Raw genomic sequence first — 20,185 nt, 5'->3', positions numbered from 1 at the left:
CTGAACTTCTAAGGAAGCAGGAAATGCCCTGCAGTAAATGTGACTCAATAGTCTTACCAAGGAAGCAGGTGCATAAAACCGGATGTGTTTGTACATTTATGGCTTTCCAAAATTATAAAGGTTCATATATTGAGCTCGAAATCAACTGTGGATGTATATGAATATCATAGAATACTGTGTTGTCACAATCTGGCATGACCTTCAGTGTTACTTCTTTCTCTTAATTTATTCAAAATGCTAAACCGTTTGTGTGTAGTGTTTAGGAGCAGATACAGTACTGCGTTTAAATTACAAGCAGTTTCTCACGTTTACATTCAAAGAGACACCATTTCCTTTAACAGAAATATGTCTTTTTAAATTCCCTTTGGTCTACACATCATTTCTCAAAGTATTCTACATAATCTGCTACTACAAAAAAGATTAACAAGCTCAAATGTAATCAAGTTCTTGGACATTCATTCTGTTCTGCTGTCCTGTAGGACCTTACCTGTGGAGAATCTGAGTTTCCCTTATCCAAAACTGGAAAAATATCAGAGGAAACAATCTGCATAACTATATTTTCGAGTGGAGCCCGTTGCTGGATGTTATCGTGTATTTTGAGCTGGGTGTGGGGAGAATGGGCTGACCACACATATTCCCTAACTCTAACTGAAACATTCGTTGCACTGTATGTGAATAAAGGCTTTCAATGTACAGTGGGACAAAGATGGAAATGCACAATGGGGGCACCTTTACTGAACAGCCATTCACAAACGAGCGTAGAGTTCAAAGAACCTGCTGGAAAGAGTGCACAATACTGATTCTAGCACCCAACTGTGTCCACTTTCATTATAGAGCTCAAATACAAGTATTGTTTCTCAATGGAAGTGAGAAGAATCAACATATACAAATGTTCATGTCACTTATGATTCAAGTTTTAAGAAATTTCAGCAACTCAAACTAAATATATACAACTTTTGATTGCTGTAGAAAGAAATACCACAAACCATTTTCATTACAGTAAATGTGTTTATTCATAGATTCAACACGAAGGGCCACTTTAACTTCATCAAGAAAAAATAAATGGAGACTTACAATTTAAAGAAAAGTGTGAAGTTCTTTAACAATACCTGGTTCTACATATGAGGGCTAAGTTGCAGGAGTGTTGTTTTTGAATTAGATTTCCATTCTGGTAGTTTGTTTTTGAGTTTATAAGAAGAATTGACCTCTTATTGAGGTAAAAACAAATGTGATATACTGTGATAACTGTGCTTTGTTTGCCCATATGATAGAGTGGTTCCGCCTGGTACAACTCCTTTTGTTGAATGATATATTATCCAAGAATGAATTGTGATAAACATTATTATTGTCATTTTAGTACCATTTTATGCCAAAGAGATAAGGCTATGCCAAAGCAAGTACACCCTTTTATAGAGCATTGCACTTCTAAACCTCAAGAATATTCTGATATTAGAACTGAAATATACTATACCATACTATAGACTGGTCATATATCATGAGTCGATGAAAATATAAGAATTTGGCATCATGTCAAAATGTTTTACAATAAGTTGATGACGTAATAATTGTGTATTCTTATACTTGTCTAAGTGCATTATATGTTCATTGTCTGATTATATTAAGCAATCTGAGCCCTGTTTTTGTTGCTGACACATTAGCTTAATATGAGAGATTGTTTTTTGTACAAAAATGTAAATTAGGAAACGACAATGGGAATTCTATTGTATCTACAATGTTGCCCAAGCCCGATTTGAATTAATGATCTTGAAATAACAAACAACGGAATGTGTCTTAGTAATCTAAGGCCAGCTATTGGTGCTTATGAAGGTCATCTGGCATTGCTATACTATTCTTGTAACCCCACGCTGTGTCATTTTCTTCTTGGCTGTCTCCAAGGTTGAAGGTGTCATTTGACCACAGACTCGGCCTCCACCATTCTTAACATTGTCTGACTTCATCATGCATGAAGTAAACAGAGATATATCATGTATTAATTGGTGTCCCACAGTAATGTATCACATGTTCTCTTCTATCAAAAGTCTAAATTAAAGTCCAATGTGTGAAACATCTTTGAGACTGCTGCAAAAACATACTAATGCAGCTATGATTCATTCCATTGTGATACAGTTTCCTGATTGAGTAATCATTAGTTATACAATTTGATGATGAATGACAGGCAATAGCGCAGTGAAGGACACATCTGCCTTTGGTTCAAAGAAGACTTGTGATTAACACATGTCTGATTCATTTGTTGAAAGAAAGCTGACAAGATATGGTTTGTAGAATAGTGAGACTCAGAAAGTGTCAAGTCTAATTTTCAGAGATAGAAGCTATGTCGATTTTTTGTATCTACTACGTCCACTTTCAGTTTGAAATATTCAGCAGCCTTGATATGTTGCCTAGGCAGAGCCAAAAATGCTGTGTGTCAATCAGCTGTGGGTGTAATAACTTACTCAGATCTTTTACTTGTATGCCACTGTGTTATGTTTTTTTTATACAAATAAAATAACTTAAATACATGTACAAAAGTAGTAGTAGTCATTTTGCACATCGTCCCATTAAATAATAATATATATTACATTATGGGACTTTAATATTCAATATTTTTGTACTATATATAGTGTGTTTGCAAAAAATAAAAATAGCATTTGGTGTGCTTGAACTATAACAACACATGAGTTGTCTGTTGACTATATGTTGTATTATCAGAGTGAATTGTACAATAACTAAGGAAACTAGAAAATGCAATTCCTGAAGAAATTGCTAGTGGGAATGCTTTATGCTGAAAAGCTGACGCTAAACTGCTATGCTGAAATGTAATGTGTAAGAAGAAAGTGAATAATTTAGATTGAAATGATACATGAACACTGGGGGCTTGAATGTGTGATGAGTGAAGAAAAGAAAGTAAAAAGGCTTGGAAAAGCAGCAGAATATTTGAACTGCAAACTTTTGAACTAACTTGATGGTGAATGATCTGTCGCCATGGCAACGACATTTGATGACACCCCATAACACGCTTAGATGCGTTGATGGCTGCATTGTTACCAAACCTGTGAAGTTTTGGGCCGTTTGGAACATTTTCACTGAAGTTATGAGAAAACCGTGTTTCATGGCGAGCATTGTGTTGCCATGGCAACAGCATTTGAAGAAACCCCATAATTGACGTAGAGCTGTTGAGGGCTGGACCGGTGATATACAAGCGAAGTTTGGGGGACGATCGGACCGTTTCCATTGGACTTACAGCGACATCGTGCTTCATGGCGAGTGGTATGTCGCCATGGCAACGGCATTTGATGACACCCCATAATACGCTTAGATGCATTGATGGCTGCATCGTTACCAAACCTGTGAAGTTTTGGGCCGTTTGAAGCATTTTCACTGAAGTTATGAGAAAACCGTGTTTCATGGCGAGCATTGTGTTGCCATGGCAACGGCATTTGAAGAAATCTCAAAACTGTCTCGTAGATGTCTTCATGGCTGGACTGTTAGCACACATGTGAATTTTGAGCACTTTTTGAACATTTTCATAGGAGTTAAAGGGGCATTGGGCATTGTGTTTTATGGCGAGGGATGCGTTTCCATGGAAACGGCATATGGTGAGATTTCAGATTTGGCGTAGAGCTGTTGAGGCATGGACCGGTGATATACAAGTGAAGATTGGGGGACGATTGGACCGTGTTACTTACAGCGACATCGTGTTTCATGGCGAGTGGTCTGTCGCCATGATGCGTTGATGGCTGCATCGTTACCAAACCTGTGAAGTTTTGGGCCGTTTGGAACATTGTGTGTGTGTGAGAGAGAGAGAGAGAGAGAGAGAGAGAGAGAGAGAGAGAGAGAGAGAGAGAGAGAGAGAGAGAGAGAGAGAGAGAGAGACTGTGTGTGTGAGAGAGAGAGAGAGAGAGAGAGAGAGTGTGTGTCTGTGTGTTTGTGAGAGAGAGAGAGAGAGAGAGAGAGAGAGAGAGAGAGAGAGAGAGTATGAAATGAACAGTTAGAACTGACTGCTGTCAGTTGGAGTGATGACATCATCGTGTTCCATTACACAGGTGTTTATAGTTGAGCTAACGAGCTCTGTAGAGATCAAAGGTTTGCATTATTCTGAATGAGAGATAAACCTCTTACATGTGAACGTTTTGTGGAAGAACCATAACAGATATCTGTGAAATTTCAAAACGTGAAGCATGTCAAGGAAGTTGAGTATCTGAAGTGTAATTTTTGTGTACTTTCGGGTTAATAATGTGGCCTTTTTGGCAGTTTAACTAAAGGTGTGCGGCTACTGCTGTGAGGAAATATCAGCCTGAAATTACAATGGGTTTTAATGGAGACATGTTGAAAGTTTTTGTCACTTCATGCCCTCAAGAGGCATTTTGTTTAAATATTTTTGCTTAATTATTTGTCATTTTTCAAGCTACGAGATGTTTTCCTACGTTTGTCATGAAAAATGATGTCTCAGGAATGTAGGGTTTGGGAATTATGGCAGTTTTTTTTTTAAATATGAAGGCAAATTTCAAGATTTCCTACCCTCTAGCTGTGACATCACGCACTCTAGTTAATGTTAAAATCTGAAGAAAGCCTCTTTGCCAAGGTCTGAACAATGTTTAATATCTCTAAAAGTAAGAATCAGATTTAAAAGTTGTGTTACACGAATAATGTCAGAAAGATGTGTAACATTTTAAAGTCTGAAGATTTTCTCCATTGACTTCAATGGTTAAAAATGTGATGAATTATGGGATGTATCTCTGGAATTATGAAAGTTATGAATGATAAAAGTAATAGCCATCGATTCCCGACTGAGCTGAACGTTTTGATGTTCGAACGGAGTTTCTGCGATGTTGAATGCAGGAGGAGAAGAGGTGCAAAGTTCCGGCGGAATAATAATAATTTTGTCCGTAGAATAACATATAGTGGGAATGCTGTATCAGCATTCCTAATATATATAAAATACATGTAGTGGAATAAAAAATACTCCAAATTGTAGTGAAGTAGCAGAGAATAGAATAGAATATAATTGGGAGGGATGAAACCCTCTTAGATGGTCACACATGCAGAGCACACAGCACACACAGTGAAATGTGTTCTCTGCATTTAACCCATCCTAGTACCAGGAGTCTAGTAGGAGCAGTGGGCTTTTGTTAATGTAGGCTTTCTAGTTACTGGACCCCAGTGTTGAGAATAATCAGAATAATTATTTATTTTATGTTTTGAACAGCTATATAGCAGCTTTTTATTCATTGCTATGATTTCAAAATCATATCATAGTGAAAATAATCATAATAAACACAGCCATACATTTAAAATAGTAGTTAATTCAGTGTAAATGGTCAATTCACAGTTAAGGAATAGACTGGGTGTGTTATTTTGGTCCACTGGAGGCAATTTGTCCATTTTATAGGTTCTGTCGTTTTCATTCATCCCCATCCCATGAATGAAAATAAACTGCTGCGCATGCGGATTATGTCTTACTCCGTTTGGACTTTAACGCTTTTCATTGTGGGAAAGAAGCAAGCCCCAATGTTTGTAATGCAGAACAAAAAGCTTTGCGCATCACTTTCTTATAAAAACAAATGTAGCTTTACTGAAACACATTCATATCCCAACCACATGCGACAGCGTCCGACTGCTATAACAAATGCCCCTCGCAGATTCAGCGAAAAACCTCCAGAGGGGAGTTTAGAAATCCAGCTACATCAAATTAATTATGTGACACAAGGGACACGATTCCCATAATGTATTGCACATATATTTCTGAATTATGTTTCAGTTTTCAGCCTTTTTTTGTTTGTATATATTTTATGAGCCACGAAAACAATTACACCTATTATGTTTTAACGTACTAAATTTAAAACCCACCCCCCTAAATAGTATGTGAAATGGTTCAGCCCGTGAGGTTACCGGAAGTTGTTTCAGCTGCCATGTTTGGTTGCTTTGTTGTAGGCTTCTACAAGGTTTCCTACAGAATTAGTAAGTGTGGAAATGGAGCCGAGCTGGAGTACGTTTCTTTTTCAAGTAAGTTGACTCATTAGGAGGGAAACCGGGATATTTCGTAAAACAACCTTTAAATAGGTTAGCACTGGATTTATTAACGGTAAAACCAGTTTTTAAACGAGTATCGCCAAGATCAAGTAACCAAGCAAAACAATGGTATATGAATCCAGGAGTCCAGCTGTGAGGCTTGGGAATGACGCTAGAACAAAAAATCAATTCTCCTCAACGTGCGTTTGAAAAATATGGCTTGTTTTCTATTGTACGAACACTTATGTTACTGATGTTTAATAACTCGACAGCGTTGGGGTTTTTTCAAGTTTGTTTGCCGAGTCGAGGCCAGCAAAACATGCGGGATAATTTGAAGTAAGGCTGGAGACTGCACCGTTACAATCGAGACAGACCTGTTTTTTTCCCTGTGACTGAGGGCTTTGATCGGACGCCTTCGGATAATGAGATGGCGATTATTTTCATTGTGGCATGGATAATACGACAGATTATTCACATTTAAAGTGGTAGCTGTTTGTAAACGGTGGATAAGTGTATACGTAGGTTATATGCTGCTGAGATTTACGAACCACGATTCGCAAGTCCGCGGTGAACTTTCCGCCTGCCTCAGCCGGTTCGACAGTAACTAGCCAAGTTAGCTAACGGTGTTTAGGCTGCCTTCATCAAACTCACTGGCTAATTTAGCTTAATTTGGGCGAGGCTGTCGCAATGGGTTTACAAAACTAATGTTAAGCGGCTCGATAAGCAGCCCTATGCAGCTCTCTGTTTACCAAAAATATATTTATTCGGGAAGACCGTGGTGGAAAGGAATTCAAAGTATGCACACAACATCAGCTAACACTAGCAACGAAGAAGCAGATTTGAAATTAGCAGCGGCATTACGCAATGTATAAATCCCTTTCAGCCAGAAAGTGAGGGCTGCTGTTGAGATTGATATCTGCCACCGTTTAGTGGTTCTCACTAAGATAAAAGCCTTTGTTCAATAACATGAATGAAATGTTTATTTACCATGGCCTGTCTAAGCCTAAAATAATTAAGGCTAGTGTGGACGTGAACACCCAGTTTTTTTTTAAAGGGGATGGGGATTAAATGTTTTGCCGCGTTTTTTTAATTGGAATGCCTTTTTTTTAACGTGATATGTGTGCCTATTATAAGTATATGACCATTCTGTGGTCTCTGGTCGATTTCCAAGTCTTACGAGGGATTTGTTGATGTATTCCCTGTGCAGTTATGCCCCTGTGTTTTTTAAGTGGGAGTGATAAACTCATGGGAACAGTGAACTTTAACAGTTTAGTGTCATTCACACAAAAAAACCTTCTTAATCTATCTAATGTACATTCTCCACAGACTTGATGGCTGTTAAGTTAATTATCATTATTAGCTTCATGAGATATCACACGTTATTGTTGGTAGTACTGTTGTGTTTGAGTAATTTGCCAATGCAAGCCATACATGTGTATTTAATACATTGTATAGGAATCTGTTTAACCTACAAAGAAACATGTTTACTGTATAACGCTTTACATTCACTGTACAGATAGGCAAATCAATCATTAGGTTAATCAAACTGATGCTGATAGGGTTCCCTGATCGGATATGGAATAGAGGAGGCATATGCAAGTCAAATAACTACAGGGCTCATGTGTGTCATCAGGAAACAGAGAGTCTGGAGGAGGTAGAATTACCAGATGCAAGCTTGAAAATCATAAATATGTTAAATGTTAAGATGCATCTTAACGGTTTAGGTAAGGCCCCTGCTGCACAAAGTTAAGTTAATATTACTTATGTTGTGTTTTTACCTACATCCCTGCTAAGTATTTGTCAAAAAAGTATGAGTATTGTACTGACTGCTTTTTTATAGTTGTAATTAGTTTATTTTCAGTTGTTGTATACATCAACCTTTTGTGGTGTTAGTAGCATTTAGCTCTGCTGTCAGACTGATCACTTACTTACATCTATGAGAACATTTCTTCCTGGTGAAAAAGGCAGATGGGCAGTGTGGCTTGTTTTGGAGGATCTGGCATCCAGCCAGAAACTTTGCATTTATTATGTACTGCACACTGTTACTCTATGAAGCTCATGTAAATATGTGTGCAGTATTCATTCTGTCGCTTGACGTAAGAAGGGAAATATTTCATTCAGCTTCCATCCCTTGGCACATGCTTTGCAGAGCTGTTAGCTTAGAAGTACTACAATATATTACTTTTAGTAGAAAGGTATGTATAAATGAAAAGATAGTAAACCTATTCTTATTTTAATACATTCGTGCATTTTAAATGTTCCATATTGTTGTGTAAATGAGCCTGACTAATACCATAAGTACAGCTGCCGCTCTTATTTTTTGAATGATATGCAGTATGTTTAAATATAAGGAATGGTTTGGCTACAGTTCATGTTGTTCAGACCACTTGAGATCTGGATGTGTATAGTCATATTACAATCCTTCAGTGCCTTAGGCTCCATACTGACTGCGTTAGAAACGGCAATAGCTGCAACAAAACAAGGGGAAAAACTGAATATATGCCTTCATTCCAGAGGCATTTGGATGACAACTTCCCAAATGTCTAATAAGAACTTGATGTTCAACAGGTGGACACACTATGCTGCACATGTTAAACTAGTAGAATTTCCCTTACAAGACACTACAAGACAAGTAAACATTGTTTAAAAATAGCTGATGGTGATTGACTTTGCTTTGATTTGTGGGTATAGCTCCGTTACTTAATAGTATACTCTAAACAACTGGCTAAAAATACTGAACATTGCATTTTTTTCATTGGGCACAGAAAACACAAGGTCCTACTGAAACAACCACAATTGCATTATTACTTTTTATTCATGCCGTAGCTTAGGTAAACATAGGAATTCAAGGTCAATATTTTAGCTCTGGTTTGTTCTCCACCACGGCCCCTGATATATCGTCTGGGTTTTTAAGCTTGCAAGACTTTGTTTACCACTATCTCTTTCAGTTGCCATATGGTGCCTAATAGGGAGCTTACTGTGGAGCTTGTTTTTGCTTGAAGCAGGCCTGTTATGTTAAACAGAGCCTTTTAAACTACACAAAGTATTTTTAATCATTATTTACGTCAGATATATAAATGAAATGATTTAGTCAACAATAGAGATTTAAGTCCTAGTTAAGGCTTTAACAGTGGAATGTTGGTGATTTATACTGCAAAGATTCAACTTATGAGTGGCTTTACATCTATGTTACAAAGATAACTCACCATTATGTTTTCTCAAAAACACTGAGAAACATGCAAATACTGCATAAAAAGTATTGCTTTGTTTTTGGACGTTACTGGCTTTGTTTTTACCACTTGTAGCATAACCTAAATACCTGTAATTACAACATCAGCATTCAAGGTACAGCATCCCAGCAGCATTCTTATAGCTTTAAAGGCTGTGAAAACCCCACAAACATTGATAACAAAAGTACAGTTTTGGAAGAGCTAGTGTCAACTCAGCAAACTAGCTAGCAAACAATGTTTTTGAAACTTGTATACAAGTGAAAAACAAATTTGCAAAGTTGAAGAGAAGGCTCTACCTATACCAGAATATATTTTTTTATTTTGTTTCCTACAAAATTTGTTTAGCTCCCCTCCTCCCTTCCATATCAATTAGGGTTTTTTTTTGTGTAAAAATTGGGATTTCTGCAAGCAGCTGCAACACAAAAGATTGAAGAAAGACAAGTGGTTAATCCGACTCAGACCATGAGCTCAATTCAAGTCTACAGTGGCCCGTGGAGCCATCAGGACACTCCCTCCATTTTGATGTTATTTATGAGGGAGCAGCCCCAGTTGTCAGAGCGCATTTGTGTCAAAATGGTCAGAGCTGCATGAAGGCACAGCAGCTTACAGGCCCTGCACCTCTGTATAGAGGCAGGCTGTCTGCTGTGGCTGTGTCTGCACTTCACAAAGAGGGTTCCCCGGCTGGTATCCCCCACCCAAACATAGAGCCCCCACCCCCGGTGTGCCAGCGCACGGGCTGGCATTGGCATCATGGTGACGGCTAATCCTGGAAGGTGGCAAGTGTGAGCAGGTGCTCAGACAAACGGATGGGTGGGCTTGGTGGCATTCTCCACCAGTTCCCAGGTCCCATTGCTTACGAGGGAATGACGGTGAGCTTGGTCCAGTAGTGTGTGTGTGTGGATAAACAATGTCCCCGTCTCATGAATAGATGAGCCAAATCAATGAAGATGAGCATACAAAGATCCCCCGCTGAGGCATCACTGCTCAGATTTGTGTCTCTCACAATAGGCTGGATGACATAAGGAGGACACTGTGTGGTTCATTTTTCTTTTCTGTCCCATGCCTTCCCTTTTGCAACTCCTTTTTCTTGGCTGGCCTTCTGAGATGGATGAATGAACCTCAAAGGGAAAGGTCAAGCATTTCACCTTGCCCTTTTCTTGCTGGTGTTCCACAACACAGTCGTCTTGACGTGTCCGTTTACCAAAAGCAACAGCATAAACGGTGATAGATTATTTATGTTTTGATATGGGAAAAGTGCTTTCTTAGCAAGTTACTATACCATTTTTGTAAGGACCTTTTAAGTGATATGGATAAATAGAAATGTTAAATTACCATAAACCTCCATTCCTGTTGATTATGTTTGCCTTCGATGGATGTTGTAAGGGCAGTCCCTAGATAAACAAGAATCTAAGGCATTTCTTAAGGGGGGGTAACTAGGGGTGTCCATATACCAGTATTAACAGTATGTATTTAATTAAATAACAATCATCAGCCTCTCTTAAATCATGCTTTTGTACTGTTCTTCCCTGTACAGTCAAATTTGAAGTCTATGAATACTCTTAATATACATTTAGTAACAGCGGAAATATCATTATCTGTTATCGTGCATGCGTGCCCGAATTTAGATTTTCTCAAACCTTGTTAGAGCATGACTAACTTAAGCTGACAAACTCCAAGAAAAGCGTCTGTGCCACTGTGATCCACGCTGTTCTGTCTGGTTTAGTGACCTGTATTTGTCTGTAGTGTCAGTGTGAGTGTGTGTGTGTGCACTTCCCTCCTTTACTTCACCATGCCCTCTAACTGAGCTCCTTTGCTGAGCTGATGGCCAGCACTGGACTCGGCTTTGCCTCTTATTTTGGTATGCTTGCTTTGCAGTCACATGACGAATCAGCACTGTCATGATGGGATCATTTTTCATCCTGCATATTTCGATCCCAATGCACTATGAGGCATCACTTCATTAACGCCAGATCCAGTGCCCATTTTGCATTTTTATAACATGTTACTAAGCCTTCAGACCAACCTCCATTGATGGTACTGTCCTGTCCGTAACACTTGTTGTATATTTGGTCATTCTTATGCAGGCTTGGAATTTAGAGTTTATTGACTGAGTGGGAAAGGCCAATAATAGAAGAGCTAAAACACTCTGCCAGATTCAGAAAAAATTACATAACTTTACTGTAATGCAGCCTTTTAAAACAGTAAAAGACAACATTTGGGATATGACAATATTCTAAATCTAAGACATTATCTTGTCTCGAATCACAATATCTATATAGTGATATATTGCCCAGCCCTACCTTCAGTTTTATTTGCTTTCATGTAAAATGCTAGTTTTAATTCAAGACAAAACCAAATATTCATCTCTGTGTGTCTGTTTGTTTCATCAGCAGGCCAATGAAGCCCTCCACCACCAGCATCATGTGGCCCAGAACAGCCTGCTGCCACTTCTCAATGCAGGAGTCGAACAAATTGACCAGAAGCCTATCCTGCCCATCCACATAGAACAGAAGCCCCCGACCAGCGCTGCAGAACTCCTTAAAGACAATGTGGCCAGCGGAGGAGGCGGGCGGCCACAAGTTCCCGTCATTAAGAAGGAACACAAAGGCAAGACGCCGTTCGTCTGTGGCTACTGCAACAAGGCCTTCCGCGACAGCTACCACCTGCGGCGCCATGAGTCCAGCCACACTGGCATCAAGATGGTGTCGCGGCCAAAGAAGACCGCCAACCAGTCAGCCCCAACCATGGTACCCATGATCTCCACCATGTCACGAGACCACAACGGCCACCCCTCCTACATCTCCACGGTGGCGGGAATCCTCTCCACGGCGACCACCTCGGTTTCCTCGGGCGCGAGCATCATGACGTCGTCGGCAATGGGCAACATGCAGCAGCAAAACACCCCCAAGAAACCCGCCAAACCGGTCAAGAAGAACCACGGGTGTGAGATGTGCGGCAAGGCCTTTCGCGATGTCTACCACCTGAACCGCCACAAGCTGTCCCACTCGGACGAGAAGCCTTTCGAGTGCCCCATCTGCCAGCAACGCTTTAAGAGGAAGGACCGCATGACCTACCACGTTCGCTCTCATGACGGGGGGGTCCACAAGCCTTACGTTTGTTCAGTGTGTGGGAAAGGCTTTTCCAGGTAAGAGCATCATTTGATTAAACTTAACCACGGCTGATAAGATTCATTCATGTCAACAGTGCTCTATGATGAGTGAAGAAGATATATAGTTTGCGATTAGTAACACCTGCAACCTTAAAAACAACGTTTTTGACAACATGAAGGTCAGGGTTTCTGGATCTTTCAAAAGGCATTACATTCCTAAACCTTAATAAACACCTTAATTAGTTTTAAAATGTCTTAAATAATGTTGGTGCAGTTTTCTTACGATGAACATACAGTTAGAAATTCTATTTGGCATGGAAAAAGTAACATAAGTTTTGCGTATGCTTTAAAATAGAATACTTAATGTACATCTCTGATGTGAATACATTTGTCTTCATGCTCACAAACAGACTGGCCGACCCTGAGCGAGGGACGGCTGTAAAGTGCTTGCAACAGATTTCATGGGGAGATACCATGACCCGTTTCAAATGTCTTTGTACATTCCTCGTACAGCTCCTGAGGTCCTGGGATAAGCTCTTATGTCGCCTCATAGACCAGAAGTGTAATATTCAAAAAGAAACATGGCACAGTTTGTTCATAAACAATAATCTGAAATGGACTTCAAGTGTATTAAACGTACACTGATATGTCGTTGAATAGTTATACAACTATTTCGTTTTGAGTTGTTTTCATGGCTTGTTTCACATAGTGATATAATAGGCAACCTTACTGAGTCAAATGAGCACCCCACAAATGTGGAGCATGGACTAAAGCAACAGTTTTAACTTTTTTAGCTATAGTCCAAATGATTCAGTAAACATGCTTCTTAAGACAGGCTCATTGCAGCCTTGGACTTCCATACACAGGAAGTGGATGTGTCTAAAATGTGCAATCTAGGCCTTTAAATATGTGACTGCGCGACATTCCCTTCCAGTGAAACTCTTCTGTATGTGTATCTGAGTAAGTGTTTGGTAAGCAATAGGTTTAGCAGGAAAGAGGACAATGCACTGTGACGATAGCACAATATCAATTGGTGAAAAAATGGGGGCAAATGCAAAAAAGAAGATAAAAGTCATATGCTTTCAATCAACAAGTAACAAGACAATCGTAAACAGGATGTATGCTTCTTATATTTAATGTATTCCTATGTTAGTGGGTGAGAATAATTTCACACTCTGATGGTTGGATTCCAGGGTCATGTAGAAAAAGCTTGACTTGTCTTCATAGAAAACATAACATGATGATAAAGAAATTCAAAAGAAGATGCATTTTATTCATTATGTCAGTCAAAAATAAAGCTTTTGCTCTGTTAAGTAAGAAGAAAATGCTTGCTACACTGAATCCCAACATTCGCTTTGCACATATTTATTAAGCACAGGCAATACTAAGAGATGTAGGGGCACCTTTCTTTATTTTTACTTTACCAAAAGTTCATTAAAAGCAACCATATTGCTTTTAACAACCTATGACTTGTTTGCGAGCGATTCAGCCAGCTCTGTTTGGATAAGTCAGCCGCACCAGGATTATATATAGAGGGAGGATTGTATGGTCCATATAGTGTGTGCATGTAGCCTTCCACAGTGGCTGTGTGTTTTTCTTTTCATATTTATTAATGTGCTACGCAGTTTAAATTTGTACTTGTATTGACCCCCACACCATTTCAACCACATGGTCAAACAGTCGCACATGGGAGAGCACCAGTGGTAGGTTATCAAGGGTGGGGGCGGGGGGAGGGGGCGTCACTTGTCACTTTGCGGTTCCCGCCAGCATGTCACAGACTCTCTTTCCCCTGGGAATGCAGTGATCCGTGCGCTAACGCTCAGGTCAACACATTTAGTATGTAGGGAATAAATATTTTGGGTCTTGCGGTGGCTTTAATTTGAAATGTATAGACACACATTCACTGTCTTTTTAAAGAGCCAAAATATCAGAAGAGTTCTTGACAAAAACATCAGCAGTGCACCCTAGCCAAGCTGTAACATTAGCACCATGCTGTGTAGGGCAGTTTCAGGCAGGCCTCCAACACTGTGACGTGGGGTAAGGGATTCATCAGCATACTGGAAAGTGAGAATAGGGACTGAAAACAGGCCACTGAGTCACTGCCATTCAGCCACATACGTACGCAGTCACTGTCTGAGCTTATTGTCAAAGGGGCACAAAAAAAAGAAGTAGGGGGCAAAACAGATTCCAGTTCATGGCACTACTGGGAAGATTCCACTTGACCCCTCTCATTGAGTAAAGAAAAAATTAAATCCAGCAGCGTGAAACTTTCCGGTTTGGAAGCAGCTGCCAATGCTGGAGCCGTGCTTACTCACTCCATTATGGCACTTCCTACATGATTCAGCTTCAGTAGAACTAACAGGCTGACAGGAGGATCAGTGCCAAGAAATAATTTGTTTCACTGTAAAGGTCAAGAGGCAAAGCTTTTGCTCGCAACTGCTGAGTAGGCGCGGCACAATATACTGACATTTTATCAAAATCACCATATGCACTAGCCAATATATTTATCCAAATCGTGCAGCCCTAGCACTGATCATTAAATAATACAACTGAGGAATGTGTTTTATTTTTTGAGTTTATTTATTTGAATAAAGCCGTATCTTTGCATACCACTGTTTTTTTTTTTTAAAGTTATGAATATATATTTGAAAAATACCGTCTGTAGCAAAACATTGCATCACCTGTTATAGTCATGGTGCTTTTACTGTCATTTTAATTTGTATCAGGTACATGGAACATGTTAATGGTTAAACTTGAGTCATAATGCAAAACTAAGTGTAAAGGCAAGTGGCTCAGTCAGTAGGGGCTTGGACTGTGAGCTGTAGGGGCGCCGGTTCAAGTCCCCGACCAGACCTAAAATATGGAGTGTGGACTGCTACTTGGAGAGGTCCCAGTTCACCTCCTGTCCTGCCGTGGTGCCCTTGAGCAAGGCACCGGACACCCCCCTTCCCCCCTCACTCCCATTGCTCCCCGGGCGCTGTACAATAGCTGCCCACTGCTCCTAGTACTAGACTCCTGGTGCTAGGATGGGTTAAAAGCAGAGAACACATTTCACTGTGTGCTGTGTGCTCTACATGTGTGACCATTACAGAGGGGTTTCATCCCTCCCAATTCTTCTATTCTAAAAGGCTAAAAAAGCTTGGCTGTTTTTTACATTCTAAAAGGTGATGGCCATGGTTTATCAGCCTAATTACTCACATTTGTATATGTTAACATGCATTTGAAACGTTCTCATAGTCGCTTTATAAATCCAATAATTCAATCCCTTCACTGCATTAACAAAGTTATACTAACTTTGTGACCTACATAGCCTCTTACAAATCCTCAGTGAGAAATATTGTGCGGTCAAGGGTTAAAGGAAACCACAAGCTAAATTCCTGGGATTTTTCTAAAACATTCTCTTCATATTTCTGTAAGAAACTCCAATGCTGCAAGAGAATTAACAGAAGTAGTGTAGCCTATTGCTAAACCGTTACTTTATCCAGGAAAACAAGTGGACAAATGTGCCACCTCTATGTGGTGCGCGTTTGAAACTAGGTCAAACTAATTCACGCACCATTGATCATGGAGAAGTAACTGCCATTGACTGACATTTTTGGGACTTCTTTTGCGCCCATCACCTCATTATGGAAGCAAACGGAGCACATCCATATGTTTCCACACTTCTGCACCCTCCATTTAAAGATTACATTAGGCTTTGTGCTCTAACATGTGGTGTCTCTTGTCAATAAGCCTAGATAATACACACTTGTGTATGTTTGTATCTGTGGTCAAATCACAAGTAAAGTAGATGTAACCCCAAAACATTTGTCTATATATAGTCAACATTAAAGAGGCCCTATGCTCATTTTCAGGTTCAGGTTTGTATGTAGTGTCTCTCCTGTGACATGTCTCCACGCTTTAATGTTCCAAAAGCTCTTTATTTTTCTCATACTGCCTGTGCTGCAGCACCTCTTTTCACCCTCTGTCTGAAACCAGAGCCCAGTCTGCTCTGATTGTTAGCTGGCAGACTCTGCTGTGATTGGTCAACCGCTTAGAAATGTCTCGCCCCTTAGCCTATCATGTACTAGGTGTTGGAGCGCAAGTGTTACATAGTGATGTCACTATTTTAAGGCAGTATGAGAAAACAAATCACTTTGAACATTAAAGCATGTAAACATGTCACTGTAGAAGCACATACAAATATGAACCTGAAAATGAGCAGAATAGGGCCCCTTTAATCAGTTTTTCTAGTAGCGGCAACAACTTGTGTCAACTTAAAGTTCTGTGCTACAAAGATGGTGTGGAATCAAAACACCATGCTCTGTTACTCATCTGAACGTCATGGAGCTCACGGCATCAGTCCGAAGATTGAATGTGTTGTGTTGTTTTGTTCTCCCAATCTAGGCCAGACCACTTGAGCTGCCATGTGAAGCATGTGCATTCCTCAGAAAGACCGTTCAAATGTCAAGTAACGGTAAGAGTCTTCACTGTGCACTTCCAGATTACCATCATTATAATTCATTTTGTTGCTGTTCTCCTCTGACCTTTGACCCTGTGTTGTGTGCGTGTGCAGGCCTGTACCTCTGCTTTTGCCACCAAAGACAGACTGCGCTCCCACATGATCAGACATGAGGGCAAGGTGACCTGCAGCATCTGTGGGAAGATGCTGAGTGCAGCGTACATCACCAGCCATCTGAAGACTCACGGACAGACCAACTTCAACTCCTGTAACAAAGGTACGACACACACCTCTAACATCACAAATGGAAGGTCTGCAGCAGATAACAGAGGATTTCTACAAATCTTTAGTCATTGCATTACATTGTATTTGGCTGACGCTTTTATGAAAAGCCTCTTACATACACTTAAAAAACTAAATTCTGTAAGTCTAGGTTTTTACAGCCCTCTCCAACACTGTTGAGATATTGGCAGTGTGGCAGAAATCTTTTTAAAAGGAAAGGAATATTCCCTATGTGTCTCTAGTTATATTGACCACAATTATTCACATCCAATGTCTTGTTATTATGGCATTGGTTACACAGAAATGTGCTTAAAATATTGGCAGGTATAAAATGATTGGCTAAGGTACATGTCCAAACAAGCTGAACCTGGATAAACACACACACTGGCCCGTCCATCAACATTTTCTCTCAGGGAAAGGTGGAAAGAATGTTAGTCATCAGTACATGTTCAATCCCATCACCCCGCCCTAATCCTGGTTGTTAAAAGTATAACGTTTCGGTACTGTTAAAATGTTACGCAACATTAGATTGGGATTACACAGAGGGTTTGGCCCATTTAGCTCTGCTTTTATCTTAAAGGTCCCCTATTAGACTGTTTTTCATCAATATATTATAGGTCTCAGATATATACAAAACATGTCTCTGAAGTGTTTGGCTGAAAACACCAAACAGATCATTGCAGCATCCCATAATCCCCTCTGTTTCAGCCCTGTTTCAAACGTGCTGATTCTCTGTCTGTTACTTTAGATGAAAATAAGGAGCCCCTCCCCACGCCCCTCAGAGATATTTGATTAGAACACAATGGTGCTCTAGGAGGAGATTCAGGTGATAAGGTGGGGGGGGGGGGTTACCTTGGTTGGTGATAGGCTAATGCAGTGACCATCAACTGGCCACATCTGGCCCGCCAGACATTCTCATCCGGCCCGCACGGTGGGGGTGACTGTGGCGTTGGCGGAGTGGTTAGTGCGTTCGCCCCCCACTAATTTTTTTTTTATACAACGTCTCGTGAGTAATGTGCAGTACCGGAGTCCAACCGAGAGGCAGCAGCTGCGGGACAGTAGACTGCATAGCCTTCCCTGCCCTGAAGAAGAAGTGATTCTTCGTTAGCGTGAAGAGTTTGCTTAATGCGCTCCGCAGCAGTAGCCCCGCTGCGAGGCTCCGGCGACTTCACAGTACATGCACCCCCCCCCCAACAGAGTCCAACAGAGAGGCAGCAGCTGCGGGACAGTAGCCTGCGTACTACGTAGCCTTCCCTGCCCTGAAGAAGAAGTTATCCTTCGTTAGCGTGAAGAGTCTGCTAAGCGTTATGCGCTCCGCAGTACCTGAGCGTGCTCCACTAGCCCCCCCCCCTAACCCTAACTTCAAAATTCTGGGCTATATATAAGAATCACTGGCCCGCGAAAGTGTCTATTGGATAAATGTTGGCCCTTGGACAAATGTAGTTGGGGATCCCTGGGCTAATGGTTACACAAGCCAACCAATCGTTATGACATCATAAAGTGGCCATATCTGATCAGCTCATTTCACTCTGATCAGACAGGTTTTTATATAAATGGATCAGGACAAAAAGTGAGAGAATCTTTTTCCTGAAACTTTCAGAATCTCTTTACACAGAGGGGACACATGTTTATGCATAATAGACATGAAAAAGTGGATTTTTCATAATGGGTGACCTTTAAATGACTTTGAATAGTTAGTAGTTCAACGCTCTTTCTTGTGTTTCCCCAGAGGGTAACGGAGTCTGCAACTCTAACTCGGCTACACCCGTGACCATCTCTGCCCCCATCACCTCTTCGATGAACCGGGGCCACTCCAACCACCCAGTCACCATCGCGGCTCAAATGAACATAAGCACCAACACGGTGAACGTGATGTCTGCGATGGGCCTCCAGCACCCGGTCACCATCAGCGGGCCCGTCAACATCTCCTCCCTCAACATCCCCACATCGGGGGCAATGAATATCGCCCACCCGGTCGCCCTAACGACCGCCATGTCCATGAATATGGGTGGTCCGCTCAACATCGCCATGAGATCAATGGATAGCATGCCTTTTCTGTCCCAAGTCTTGCCTTCTTCCCCACCCTGGTAACGTGGAGGGTGTTGAACTGGGCCAGAAAGAAAGGGAAAATGAAGTTAAACAAGAGACTCCTGTCCTCCCCCCAACCCCTACACCCCTCCATTATGTTTACCCCCCCCCCCCCCCCCCCCCCCCCCTGAAGTGGACATTTACACGAGCTGTGCGGCCGGTAGGAGCTCCCCGAGTCACAGCTAGTGTTAAAGTGACTGACACCAGATGCAGAACACTCGAGTAGAAATCGCGTAGGATTTATCTTGAAATCAGGACAAGACTTTAGAGTAGTCAGTTAGAGTGATGAAACTGTGATTTGTATAACGGGAAACAAGAGGAGACCATTCCTCGAAGGACTCCGTAAGAAAAACACCCCTGTGCTTTTGTAAAAGGGAGATGAGAAACGGACTGAAGCAATAACTATGATTGCTGTTTTTGGTGGTTTTTGCAAGTTCTCTCCCAAAGCCTCTGGGTGTTACTTTGTATGTTTCTTTTTCTTTTTCTTATAGCCTGCTAATCACTATTTAATGTTATAGAAAATGAGTCTAGTAAAAGGGACAGCCGCTTCCATTTGCATGGAAGTATATTTTTTCACAGTGCTATAGCGTTTCCTTTTCTCCTCTGATAGTAGCTCTTGAGGTACAGTGACTAACTTGTACAGTTGACATAATAATGTATTTCCATGTCAGCATTTTTCATTTCTTGCTTTTGTCGATCAAGCTGACGTCTCAACGCGAGACCCTCTTGAAAATGAAATGTTTTGGGGGTGTTTTGCTAACGGTATGGAAACAAAAAGGTTTGTATTTTTTATTTAGCCTTTTTCGTTGTTTTCAGTTTTCCATGAAATCAGTATGGAATGAGTCTTGCACTGAAAGCATATCCTACACAGGTGGACAGCAGTATTATCAAAGATCAAATCGGAGTGTTTCGGTTAGCCAGCCTGCACTTGAGCGCCATCTAGTGGCTGAACGTGGAACAGCCTGGCCTTGTAGTGAAGCTTTTTCAGGCTCTTACTGTCGTCACAATGGTAACTTATTCGTTTTG

At 40.8% G+C, this 20,185-nt stretch overlaps 1 protein-coding gene across 1 annotated transcript; it reads left to right on the top strand.

Annotated features, from left to right (window-relative positions):
* Positions 1 to 5,918: 5,918 nt before the first annotated feature.
* Positions 5,919 to 19,258, top strand: LOC117469798 (vascular endothelial zinc finger 1-like). The gene is made up of 5 exons (XM_034114237.1): positions 5,919 to 6,003; positions 11,630 to 12,384; positions 16,735 to 16,804; positions 16,904 to 17,066; positions 18,801 to 19,258. The coding sequence occupies exons 1-5, from the start codon at positions 5,971 to 5,973 to the stop codon at positions 19,160 to 19,162; spliced, it is 1,383 nt and encodes a 460-aa protein (XP_033970128.1). The 5' UTR covers positions 5,919 to 5,970; the 3' UTR covers positions 19,163 to 19,258.
* Positions 19,259 to 20,185: the final 927 nt, after the last annotated feature.

Source organism: Trematomus bernacchii, unplaced genomic scaffold (assembly GCF_902827165.1).
Source record: "Trematomus bernacchii unplaced genomic scaffold, fTreBer1.1, whole genome shotgun sequence".
Lineage (NCBI taxonomy): Eukaryota > Metazoa > Chordata > Actinopteri > Perciformes > Nototheniidae > Trematomus > Trematomus bernacchii.
Note: the sequence above shows the minus strand (reverse complement) of the source record. Positions and strands in the feature narration are given on the sequence as shown.